The 13,827-nt window shown below is 35.8% G+C and overlaps 1 protein-coding gene and 1 long non-coding RNA gene across 5 annotated transcripts in view; one reads left to right on the top strand and one right to left on the bottom strand.

Moving 5' to 3' along the window:
- Positions 1–13,827, bottom strand: part of LOC147834332 (uncharacterized) — a 60,474-nt gene that overhangs the window by 6,909 nt on the left and 39,738 nt on the right. The window lies entirely within an intron of this gene.
- The window catches only part of nid1a (nidogen 1a), a 73,008-nt gene that overhangs the window by 43,044 nt on the left and 16,137 nt on the right, over positions 1–13,827 (top strand). For 3 of the 4 annotated variants that reach the window (XR_015506424.1, XR_015506419.1, XM_087279810.1), the window contains exons 13-16: positions 2,595–2,813; positions 7,960–8,129; positions 11,538–11,664; positions 13,276–13,447. Coding sequence is in view for 1 of the 4 variants with exons in the window: in XM_087279810.1 (XP_087135936.1) it covers positions 2,595–2,813; positions 7,960–8,129; positions 11,538–11,664; positions 13,276–13,447 (688 nt within the window). In the remaining 3 variants the exon portion in view is untranslated. Of the gene's footprint in view, positions 1–2,594; positions 2,814–7,959; positions 8,682–8,809; positions 8,990–11,537; positions 11,665–13,275; positions 13,448–13,827 lie in introns of those variants that run through there. The other variant, XR_015506420.1, reaches the window with a different exon arrangement.

Genomic DNA, 13,827 nt, shown 5'->3' with positions numbered 1-13,827 from the left:
AACATTATAGGCTAGAGTAGTTACAATGGCACTGTTGAATATTTATTTTCATGCACTTTGTGTTCACTATGAAAGAAAAAAACATTTCAAATGATTGTCGCCATTATAACTTTCAATGCAATATGATCATTTAAATGATGTGCGCGGTTTTGGTTTCACTTTCATTACTGAGTGTGGTTCATGTCATGGTTGTCGTCACTCTGAGAAAAAAACGACTGCCATTATGCTTCTCCCGAACTTATAATTGGCTGAATTGTAGAGATGCTAAATTAAGATTTGTGTGATGGGTCGAATAGAGATCACAATCTTTTTTTAATTAATCAGGCAGCCCTACTGTGCAATATAATAATAATAATAATAATAATAATTCTTTTGTTTCATATTATGCTTTTATTATTTATTTTGTGGTGTCGTAAAATACATAGTTTATGATAATACCTTTCTAGCATTTAGATGAGCTTAAATACAATTCTGAAATGTGATTAATGTGAATAAGAGAGGATAGAAAGTACAATATTTACATTTTGCGTTTTATTTAGCAATATTTTAGGTTGGACATGTAAGCATTAGTTTTTGTTAAGTGTTTTATATTTCATTAATATTTATTGTAATAAAGAAACCACATGTATGAGTATATACTTTAATATGTAACATATGTACAGTGTGTAAATATACAGTTAAAGTCAGAATTATTGGCCCTCTTGTTAAATTTTAATTATTTTATTTTTTCCTAATTTCTGTTTAAAGGAGAGAAGATTTCACATTTCTAAACCTAATAATTTTAATAACTAATTTCTAATAACTGATTTCGTTTATCTTTGCCATGATTACAGTAAATAATATTTGACTAGATATTTGACTTAAAGTGTAATATAATATTTGAACTAAAGTGACATTTAAAGGCTTCACTAGATTATTTAGGGTAAAGTTATAGGGTTATTAGGTAAGTCATTGTATAACAGTGGTTTGTTCTGCAGACAATCCAAAACAAACATTGCCTATTGGGGCTAATAATATTGACCTTAAAATGGGTTTACAACAATTAAAAACTGTTTTTTTTCTAGCCGAAATAAAACAAGTAAGACTTTCTCCAGAAGAAAAAATATTGTAGGAAATACTGTGAAGAATTCCTGAATCTGTTCAACATCATTTGGGAAATATTTGAAAAGAACTTCACAGGAGGGCTTAAAATTTTGACTTCAGCTCTATATATAAATATACAGTGCTCAGCATATATGAGTACACCCCTCACAAATCTCTCATTTAAATTAATATTTTCTAAAGGAAGCTTTACAATATTATATTTGAGCACATATATTAGTCTAGTCAGTACTGAAGCTTTGTTGAAATAATGAAGTTTGTAAATTTGTTTGCAATATTTTGCATTTTAATAATTTTTCCATTTCTAAAGATGGTTTGTGATTAAAATATTGTTTTAATAAATATATCTATTTGATAAATCTGTTTTGTTTAAATGCACCAATATATATCACCCGTATTCACTGAGAAATGGCTAAAATTATTCATTTTCAAAATGGGGTGTACTCATATTTGCTGAGCACTGCATATATATATATATATATATATATATATATATATATATATATATATATATATATATATATATATATATATATATATAGACATGCATATATTACATATTAAAGTATATACTCATACATTTAGTTTCTTTATTAAAATAAATATTAATGAAATATAAAACACTTAACAAAAACTAATGCTTACATGTCCAACCTAAAATATTGCTAATTAAAATGCAAAATGTAAATATTGTACTTTCTGGCGTCTCTTATTCACATTAATCACATTTCAGAATTGTTTTTGAGCTCATATATATATATATATATATATATATATATATATATATATATATATATATATATATATATATATACTTCCATACTCCTATTACTCACCAAAACAAACTTTTAGCAGCCAATTTCAAAATGTCAAGTCTTAAATAATCTACAGAACATGACATCATATTTTGCTAGTCATTCTTAAAGTCTGTAATAAACGTGCATGCTTTAAAACACTGTCAGCACCCATGATTGACTAAAGCTGTCTTCTCTGAGCGCCGTCATGATTGTTCTAGCGATGGTAATTGATTAGTGTGCAGAGAGTTGAGTTCTGTTGTTTTAGCCTGATTTGCTTTCCAGAGACAAGCAGATGGAGGTTGTTTTTACACTGATGTAATGTACCGCAGCAGATCGATTCAACTCACACAAGCATAAATCTGTTTCAGGTTTAAACCCGGGGCTTTAGCACTGATTGATTTTTCAGTGGAAATCCTGGACATTCTTAGAAAGAGATGAAGTTTGATCTTCAGTGCTGCTCTGCATAATCCCGTGCCTCAAAACTTTAGTTAACCAGCCAAAATAGGAAAGCCTGATATATGAACAGAATATGAATAGAAAATAAAAACATTAGGTTTTTTAAATATTAGTTTTTTTATGCCAAATAATGTTTGTGTGTGCATTTTTCTTGAGTGTCATTTTTGAAATACCAAGCTACATATCAAGCAAACCTGTTTACTGTTATTTGAAGTTAGCTTGTGTTTTTATTTCCTGCAGAACGTGAAAAGACGCGTTGCGAGCTGCACAAGGAAAGTGTTGTCGGGTTTGGCCCTCATAGTGCTCGTCCTCAGCCTGGTCGGTTTGTGCCCACCTGTGACGCTCAGGGCAGGTACGAGCCCATGCAGTGTCACGCCAGCATCGGCCAGTGCTGGTGTGTGGACCGTGATGGAGAGGAGATCTCTGGCACTCGCACAGGACCGGGACGCTTTCCTGTCTGTGAGTACAACACATTAATACAGGTGTATGTCTTGTGACGAAACAATATTATGTTGAAATTCTTGATTCTTATTCTGTCATATCAGTGCGATGATATTTATTTAGTTTTTATTGGAATTTCAGATAATACAAATAGTCGCACAATCAGACTAACAAACATGCATTACCAACCCAGGCTCATTCTGAAAACGTAGTCCAGCGGACGTTTCTGGAGGCCGCGAAATACGTCCCGGGAGGTACGTATTTGTGCAGTTTTTGTTTTCGCTAGTTCGCGAGAGGCCGCTGTGTGCGCTTTTTCGTATGTTGAACATCTCTCGTGAGTGCCGTTCGCGCCCGTGCTGTTCTCGCATCAACCCACCAGAGGCCGCTGTCTGACTGACCGAATGATTGACTGCGCGACCGGCCAATCGGCTGACCCACCCTCCTCCTTCCCTAAACCCAACCAGTTTTATTGATTGACCCGCCCGCCCGCTCACTTCCCTAAACCCAAGCAACAATATAGAAAAGCCGTCTAGAAAAAGAAAAGCCCTCGTCTGTTTTTTTTTTTTACCACGTTTTCGGATTTCACCGAGTTCTCACCCTGTTATGAACTCGTTCGCTTTATATTTTGGATTCTGTTTTTGTCTTACCTGGTTTCTGGAACCGCTCTTTCCCGGACTCAAACCCTAACGCCTTTGTCAACTCCTCCTCTCTGCATCTGAAGTCCGCCGACGCACACGATGCGCTGACCGGACAAACTGACTGCAGCGGGAAAGCCCTCCACACGGAGGTAAGTGGTCAGCCGGCAAGCGCTAAAGTGAACAGCGTCACACCGCCCCATATCGTTTGCTTAAAAAAATGAAATGCAGCCATACGTACCTCCCGGGACGTATTTCGCGGTCTCCAGAAACGTCCGCTGGACTACATTTTCAGAATGAGCCTGGGTTGTACATACCAGACCCCAAGTGCTAAGAATTAAATAATGCAACCCTGAAAATGGACATGTCTACCTGCTCAATAACAAAAGCTATCAGGAATGGAAAAGCTGTGGTATTCTTGAGATTAAATAATAATAATAATAATTCATTTTATTTATAAATGGCGCCTTTCTGGACACCCAAGGTCGCCTTACAGTAAGCATCAGCAGACATTCTAAACAACTTAAACATTACTAAAAACAATCATTGACCAAACAAGTTAAAACGCAATAGCGAATATAAAAGAACATAATAAAAACATGATAAAAAAAATTGTTAAGTAAAAGCCTGCTTAAAAAGATGGGTCTTTAGACGTGATTTAAAATTGTGAAGACTATCACTGCTCCTAAGATCTACTGGAAGTGAGTTCCATAGCCTAGGAGCCATAGAGCTAAAAGATCTGTCTCCCATTTTGCTCAGTCGAGTGCGAGGTGGTGCCAGAGTGAAGTTGTTAGCTGACCTAAGGGTACGAGAAGGGGTGTAGATATGGAGAAGTTCAGTGAGATATTGAGGAGCGAGATTATGAAGTGCCTTGAAAGTTAGAAGTAATATTTCAAAATCAATTCGATACTTTACTGGAAGCCAGTGAAGCTGATAGAGGAGTGGTGTGGCGTGCTTGTGAGATGGGGTCAGAGTTTTTCAGAGTTTTGGTAAAATGGAGTGGAGAGTTTCTCAGAGCGTCCAGAATTTGTCTGATTTGAAGCTGGTTTGACCTGTCCGTGTGAGCACATTGCTCCTGAATAGCATTTCTTTTTAATTTCAGTCTTTACTTTAACCTAATAAAAAGAAAAGTGTCATAATAAATACAATTATTATTATTAAAAATGGAAATATGTGTTGTTTATCGCATATAGTTATCTATTTATGTGATGTCGATAAATGGTGTGTTTCAATCCGGCTACCACCGCAAGTGCGGGAAGCACTGTAATTGATTGTTTTTTCCAATAAGGTGGATGAAATAAATACAAGTGTCGTTTACATTAAAAAATAATAATACAAAAACATTGATTTAAAAAGTATTTTGTGACACCCACATCCGTCATTAAAACGCAGGTTTATGTTTTAAATTTGGTTAATTTTGGTTAATTTATCGGACTTAAGCACTTCACCTCAAAGGTTATTTGTTATTCATGTATTCCCTTAAATAATGTAGCCTAGTTGTCTTTTTAATGAAAAATGAAGCACTTATAATGCTTTGTTTTATTGTTTATCTTTATTTACAATTTAGGGTTAGGAGTATTTACAGCTAATGTATATTCTGTCCATTCGCATCCCGTCTCTTTGTGCCACCTGGCGGCATAGTCGCAAACTGCGGTCATACCTAAAGAAACCCCTCTTTTTCCTTTAAAGTGGCGGCGGTAGATCGTACGGCGGTAATGGTCACATTGAACTCTCACCTACTGTATATAAAAAAAAATCCACAGAAGGGCGAATAATTTTGACTTCAACTGATAACCGTTTTCAATAATCGTGATTACAGTTATGACCAAAATATTCGTGATTATGATTTTTCCCATAATCGAGCAGCCCTACAATGTATTTTCGATTAAAACTGAATAAACTAATAATACAAGCTCATCCAGGTAGTATATATATACATATATATATATATATATATATATATATATATATATATATATATATATATATATATATACACACACACATATATATATGCAGGGCTTTACATTAACTTTTTTTGATCACCAGCCACAGTGGCTAGTAGTTTTCCAACATTACTAGCCGCTCTGCATTTTCACTAGCCACACTTTTGTTGTTGGGAAAATATTTTTTATATGAATAAATATGACTTTGACATGATAAAATTACTTGATTTATATTTTGTGTTTTGTCCACATGGCGCTCATTCATTTCACGTTTTGTGTATCGTGTATGAGCAAATAGGTCATGGTTTCATAGTGTTATACTGCAATTAGTTTTTATTTCACATGAGTTTTCAGAACTCAAAATTAAGGATTTACCTAATTAATCTCTGAACACACCAAACAAAAATAATTTCTTAGCCACAAATTTTAAATGTGTCAAACAAGCTAAATAAAGCTGTATACTATACTTTTTTTATTTAACAAAACATTTATTTTAAAAGAACAAAGAAAAACAATTGACCTTTAAAAATAATTATTGTCATATATCAAAAATATGCACCGACATCTGTCCTGGTTAAAAGTCTCTCAGATCACCAGTTAACTACACATAAATGGAGAGTTAATCTCATATTAAAGCAAATGTTGTTGTAAAAAATGATAATTAAACCATATAAACAAAAATAATGGAAGGATGATCACACGGTTAAGGCCAATTAATAATCTGTTCAAAGCGAAAGCAACCGGTGCTGCTTACAAAAAGACATATTTGGAGCTCTTGAAAGCACCAAGACTGTATGTGCATTAGCATTACTTTTTTGCCTGAATATTTGAAAGAGATCCGATCACAGTTGCGTTCCAGGCACGCGTGCTTCAAGGAAGGAAACAGGAGCGCGCACTCGCTTTAAACAGTCGCGCGCATCACATCAGCTGTTAGCGCGAGTGATTATCCTCTCATTCGGTATTCATCTGCTTTCTTCTGCTCGCGCGAATGCAATTTTTTTGTTAGTCGTGCTGTTTCTCTATTCTAACATCACATTTGCACACATATTGGGTCATTCTTATAGTCGAACCCTGCTTTTAAGAAAACCACAATTTAAAATTTATTTTTAACCAGAAAAAGTGGCTAGTGGGAGTGACTGTCTAACCCACCAAAGCTGAAATCTACCCGCATTTGGCGGGTTGGCGGGTGTTAATGTAAAGCCCTCTATATATATATATATATATATATATATATATATATATATATATATATATATATATATATATATATATATATATATATATATATATATATATATATTCCTGTCAGGAAGAAATTTATAGCTCCTTATATTTTAGATATATTGATAGTATTATAGATTGGTTTGGCAAAAGTTCATTACACCTAAATATTGGGAAAACAAAAGAGTTATGTCTGGGGAGTCAAACAAGAAGAGTAGATACTGGACTCTTTAAACCAGTCACCATAAACGGACAAATAGTAGAGCAGGTTTCAAATTTCAAGTATTTAGGCACAATTATTGACCATAAACTGAATTTTAATAGTAATGTAGAGGTGGTTTATAAGAAAGCAAGTCAGCGCCTCTATCTCCTCCGCAAATTGAGAAGTTTTAATGTTAGTACACAGACTTTAAACTTGGCATATAGATCACTTATAGAGAGTGTTCTCACATATAATATTGTTTCGTGGTTTGGTAACACAACACTTAAACAGAAAAAGAAATTAGCGCAAATTATCAATCAGGCAAATAAGATAACAGGTCACAAACAGCATTCATTGCAGATTTTATTTGACTCTTTTATGGAAAAAAGAGCAGTTGTGATTTTTAAAGATAATACACATCCCCTTCACTCAGCATTTGAATTGCTACTATCAGGACGCAGGTTTAGGATTCCTAAAGCATGAAGAAATGCTTATAAAAAGTCATTTATCCCAATGGCAGTTGTTGTTCTAAACCGGATCAGTGTTTGTAGTGAATGAGGGGGTTACCAAGAATGATTTGCAGTATTGTGCATGGGGCTAATTTGGTTTTTAAACTTTTAACTTATGTTGTTGTCTTGATAAGTGTTATTGTGTCGTTGTTGTATGTTTGTAATTGTTGTCCTAAATCCAGTGTTGAAGAAAAATTTCCTTTCTGTGTCAAGCAGAACGGACAATAAAGTTTAAACTAAACTAAAACTAACTAACTATATATATATATATATATATATATATATATATATATATATATATATATATATATATATATATATATATATATATATATGTATAAACACATTTTCTTATCAGTTTGTTGTTCCATCTTGCAACTGAATAATAATAAGAAGACTATTTATAATAATAAAAAACTATTTATTTTACGTTTAATTAAAGAGCTAGTCAATTATTAGGGCTCGGATCAATGTTTTCTGTCTAAATATTGAGTTTTGTTGCAAGTAGCTGAATTGAGTTGTTAACGCAGAATAAACTCCTTCAGTCTTATACAGCAGCTGCTGATAAACTTGACAGAATTTATTTTGTGAAAACAGTCGGCAGGATGTACATTATCCCTTGCTTATCTCCATGTATCTTCTGTTTTTCAGGTCGTGGTCATGATGAGTCTGGCCCGATTCGACCCACACCTAACCCAAACATCAGTCCTCTACCTCCCGGCAGTCACATCCTCTTCACTCAGAGTGGGAAAATTGAGTATATTCCTTTGGATGGCCACAACCTGAAGAAGAACGAAGCCAAGACTGCACTGCATCTCCCGGTACACATTTAACCTCCACACATCTGTCAGTGTAGTGGGAATCAGCCTATTAAAACTCCACATGGTTTAGCCGATCAAAAAATGCATGTCTTGATATGTGTTATTGAAAGCGTGCAGTAATAAATGCAGTGAATAAAATATATGTTATTTTACTAAAGAGCAGGTTATATGCTATTTTAAAGTGTAGTAATATTGTGTTGGAGTCCTCTACATCAGGTTTAAATTCATGCAAGGTATGAAAACATTGTAATTTTCTCAGAATTTGCATTTCATATTAAAAATAATGTTTAGCAAAAATTTTGATATGTATTTTTATCAGTGAGGGGATTAGAGTCTGTAAACCCCTCCTCCTTCCTTAAGCAAACTCTTCTCTGATTGGTCAGGTGGCCAAGTTTTTTTTAATTGGTCTTTCTTTGTCTGAAATGAATTGCCCATTTCAGAGAATTTATAGGTCAGAGGCAAGATTATGCAAATTGGAGCATGCTGATGTAGATCACTAGCAGACAAAAGATGACCCGTTAAGGCAGGGGTGTCAAACTCAATTCCTGGAGGGCCGAAGCCCTGCACAGTTTAGTTCCAACCCTGCTCCAACACACTTACCTGTAGGTTTCAAACAAGCCTGAAGGACTCAATTAGTTTGATCAGGTGTGTTTAATTAGGGTTGGAACTAAACTGTGCAGAGCTGCGGCCCTTTTGGAACTGAGTTTGACACCTGTGAGTTAAGGAGATTCAAAGGCGTCTCTTTTTTCATAGCAACATTTTTATTTATCATGCACGTTTTTTTTATTTATAACTTTACAGACTGTTTACGTTGAAGAACAACTGTTACAAACTGCAAATAAGATATTCTTTGAAAACCCATATGTGCTGTTTTTTAATTTGTAGGTGTTGATTTGTTTTTTTAATGGAGCGTTTAGTTAATCAACCCAATAACTACTCCTTTTGGTATACAAATATTGCAATTACAACGTCAACACAATTTTAAAAGATATAAAAACTTTAGGGCGAAGCAGTGGCGCAGTAGGTAGTGCTGTCGCCTCACAGCAAGAAGGTCGCTGGTTCGAGCCTCGGCTCAGTTGGCGTTTCTGTGTGGAGTTTGCATGTTCTCCCTGCGTTTGCGTGGGTTTCCTCCGGGTGCTCCAGTTTCCATGCGGTACAGGCGAATTGGGTAGGCTAAATTGTCCATAGTGTATGAGTGTGTGTGTGAATGAGTGTGTGGATGTTTCCCAGAGATGGGTTGCAACTGGAAGCCGTAAAAACTTGCTGGATAAGTTGGTGGTTCATTCCGCTGTGGTGACCCCAGATTAATAAAGGGACTAAGCTGACAAGAAAATGAATGAATGAATGAATGAATAAATGAATAAAAACTTTAGAAATTAGGTAAAGCCAAACAGACAGTGGTTAATGATGAACCATTAAAATGTTTTCATGTTTTTAAACACAAAACAAACCTCTTGACTATGGCAGACAGATATGCAAATCAAATCAAATTGTCAAATACAGAGTCATACAGAGTATGATATGCAGTGAAATGCTTACACAACTGCTCATGATCTTAAAATACAGCAATAACAACAATAATAATAATATTAACAATAAATATCTAAATTAATGAGAAGTAATAGTTATGCTATAGAAAATAAAAGCAAATAATTAAAGACTTAAATATATCTAAATAAGTGCGTAACTTATTGTTATGTTCATTTCAAAGCTGCTCAAAGCTAGAGTAGTTTCATTAAAGGGGTCATGCACCTCTCATTTCATACTGATATGATATCCGTTATCAAGGGTTTTATATTAAAACAACTTTAGAATTTACTGTTTTGTGCTGTCTTTCACCCTCATCAGAATGATCTGTATGAATGGGCGTGGCTTAAGGTAGACTCTGAAGTGAACAGCCGCTGTTTTGCATATTAACGAAGCTAAACAGGCAGTGAATTAGAAGTAGGCATGGATCTTCTGTGGAGGCACCTCATTACATCACAGAGCAGTGATTTTGGCCGACGGTCTTCAATATAAGCAGTTTTTAGAGAAACTGTATTATTTTGAATTCTGAAACTTGCAGGATGATTCTATAGTTTTTATAGATGAAGGCAATTTTGACCTCTTTTATTAACAATAATGTATAATATACTTTTGTTAGTTTTGAATTGCATTTGATTCCTTTAAATCTGTATGTGCTTGCGTGGTGGATGTTTTAGGATACATTGGCCTTGTTCGACTCTGTAGATTCATCCAGAAGTCTGTGCTCTGATTCATTCTCTGTTGCTTTGAAGCTTCATTAACGCAAAGCTCATTTAGTGATGTTAGTAACTTCAGAATGAACTTGCGTCTTCGCGGTTAACGTTTTGCTCGTAGTTTGTCTTTCTCGGCTCAGTTGTTGATAACCGAGAGTCAGAGAACTGCTGGGGGCTCGCTGGGGAATTCTAGGATTGCCTAACATTGTTTTTCTTGGAAATATTTGCATGAGAGAAATTGTGTTTATCGGAGCCATATGCTGTTTCTGCTGATTACATAACCTCGTCGGCCTTAAACCAGAAGAATGTGAGGAGAGATTTTCAGGAAAAGCAAAGGAGAGTATTTACACAAGAAAATGATGTTAACATGCATGAAAGCAGACTCCTTTGACTGATTCTGACGGAATATAAAGATATACATGTAAAGATTTGTTTTGCTCAACAAGCTTTCAACTATTTGATTAAAAATGCAGTAAAAGCACTGTATTAAAATGTTATAACTATTCAAATTAACCAAGCATGCTCTTATATAATCTAAACCCACAGAAATCTGCAGAACATGTAAAATGGCGTTCCTAAAGCACATCTTTATGCATTTACTCTATTATACATTCAACTATAAAGCTTAGCTCTATTTAACATAATCCAAATCCAGAGCAAGAAGTGTTAACAGATCTATGAACACAAAGTTAGATAACTTTTGGTCTGTTTATATCTAACATTGTCATCCTGAAGGTAATCTTTCTGCTGCACTGACATCTCAGCACTATTGAAGCAGTGCAGCTAGTGTATCTGTTCAAAAGTATTGTGATTTTTCACTATTTCTCATTGCTTTCTAGATATGGCATATGCACATGGTTCTTATTTTTATTTACTGACTCCTGAAATGAACTTTTTTAAGGTTTATTGTGTGCAGAACTGTGGGAATTTATAAATCTGGTCTCATTTACTGCTCACATGCTATCATTTACTGTAATGACTAACATCAGTGAAGCTTATAAACAAGGGGAGATTCATGCATGTGTTAGTAACAGAAATGCTCAGAGATTCATTTGGCTCATTTCGGATGTGTGGTTTTGTCTAGACAGCATTCGCAGACGGCCTTTTGAATGCCTGAGGCCAGTGGAGTGTGTTGTCATCTTAAATAAATCCATGATTTTTTTTTTTGCAGGAGAAAGTAGTGATTGGAATTGCGTATGACTGCGTTGAGAAGATGATTTACTGGACAGACATCAGCACACCTGCTATTAGCAGAGCTAATCTACAAGGAGGAGAACCGGTCCAACTCATTAAATCAGGTAACATATAGTTGAGGATATGCTGCTGTAGTCTCTCGTGTTGTCCCACAACAACATTAAAATAGTGTAGATTAGTGTACGATGATTTATATTCATTTTATAGTCATTTGACAAATTCGATTTTTAAGTAATGCAATAAGTAGTTACTTTCATAATTATGTACCTCAGATACTAACTCGGTTACTATTGTTGAGATAAACTAATAAAATTTTTGAGGAACGCAGTAAGCGACGCAGTGGCGCAGTAGGTAGTGCTGTCGCCTCACAGCAAGAAGGTCACTGGGTCGCTGGTTCGAACCTCGATTCAGTTGTCGTTTCTGTGTGGAGTTTGCATGTTCTCCGGTTTCCCTCACAGTCCAAAGACATGCGGTACAGGTGAATTGGGTAGGCTAAATTGTCCGTAGTGTATGAGTGTGTGGATGTTTCCCAGAGATGGGTTGCGACTGGAAGGGCATCCGCTGCGTAAAAACTTGCAGGATAAGTTGGTGGTTCATTCCGCTGTGGCGACCCCGGATTAATAAAGGGATTAAGCCGACAAGAAAATGAATAAATGAAGGATCGCAGTAATGGACGAATTACATTTTTAATTTGTGTAATTTGATTACAGTTACTAAAGTCATTGTAATGGCGTTACTTAGGTTACAAATATAGTCAACCCAAGCTCATTCTGAATACATAGCCCAGCGGACGTTTCTGAAGACCGTAATTTACGTGGTCAGAGGTATGTATGACTGCATTTTGTTTGTTCAAGCGAAGGCTACGGGGCGGTGCGACGCCGCTCCTCTTTGCACTCGCCGGCTGACGGCTCACCTCAACCAGTTTGTCTGGTTAGCTTGTTGTCTTATGTCAGCGGAGCAGAGGCCCAGTGGAGGAGCCAACCACGGCGACGACCGGGTTTGAGTCTGGGGAAGACCGGTTTAAAGCCAACTTTACTGAGCTAGGAGGTGATTGGTTTTCTAAAGTATTTCCCAGTTCACGCTCGAGGGCTCGTGCAGCTTCACGGAGCCGCTGAGGAACAGACTTCGCCATGTTTATGCTGCCAATTGTCTCAAATAGTCCTCGCTGCAGCTGTGACGACATAACCTAAAACCCGCAGCAACGGCTGCCGTCTGTGGGCGTGGCCAGGCCAGAATGCATTTTCAATTTCAAATCGGCTTTCATTCGTCGCGATGTGTTAAATGAAAATGCATTATGTTTTTTTCATTTTCGTTTTCATTCTGCCGCAAACATTGCACATATGTCTAAAATGCTAACTGAAATACAGAAATACTCTGCCATTGACATATTGCATTATCGTTTTACGAATTACATTTCAAAATTAATTTTGCTACACACATCCCATACTGTTATGCTGAAAATGTAATCCTGCGTTTCCTAGACCCGAGTGTAAATGCATTTAGGACAAACAGCATTTAAATTATCATTTTGCTACAGTTTCTGCTTGTACTTTATTATTAGTACTTTATTAGTTAGTAGCTGAATTTGCATTTAAATAGTTGAGTAAATGCAGTATTTTTGTTTCCGTCCAATAAAATGCATGGCATTTAGAGGTCCATTGAGACATTACAATTGTTCACAATCTAATTCAATCTCAAACTGATTTTTGTTTCAGACATTGGCAGTCCTGAGGGAATTGCTATCGACCATCTGGGCAGAAACATGTTCTGGACAGACTCCATGAAGGACAGGATTGAAGTTTCCTCACTAGACGGAACTCAGCGTCGTGTTTTGGTTAACACTGACCTGGTTAACCCGAGAGCCATCCTCACCGATTCCACTAATGGGTGCGTAGCTAACTAGGAACAACAAGGGTCTAAACAATCATATTACACAGCTCTCTGGAATACTGGATTCTGATTGGTTAATCACAACGTACCCATTTATGTCATTCCCAGATAACAATGATTAAACTAACAACACAGGCTAACAAATTACTACAGCTCAGATGAATGTTTTATGTATAATTGTTTAGTTTGGCATTCAGTTGTCACTGCAGAAAAAAAGTCTCGTACAACAGCTGCTGATAAACCTGACAGGCTTTATTCTGTGATAACAACCGACTGGATGTACATTATCCTGGTCACACTTTACAATAAGATTAGGTAATGTATTTACTAACTTGAACTAATTATGTACAATACTTGTACAGTATTTATTAATCATT

This window comes from Danio rerio, chromosome 13 (genome assembly GCF_052040795.2).
Source record: "Danio rerio strain M-AB ecotype USA chromosome 13, GRCz13ab, whole genome shotgun sequence".
NCBI lineage: Eukaryota > Metazoa > Chordata > Actinopteri > Cypriniformes > Danionidae > Danio > Danio rerio.
The sequence above is the reverse complement of the archived record's forward strand: the minus strand, read 5'-3'. Positions and strand labels throughout refer to the sequence as shown.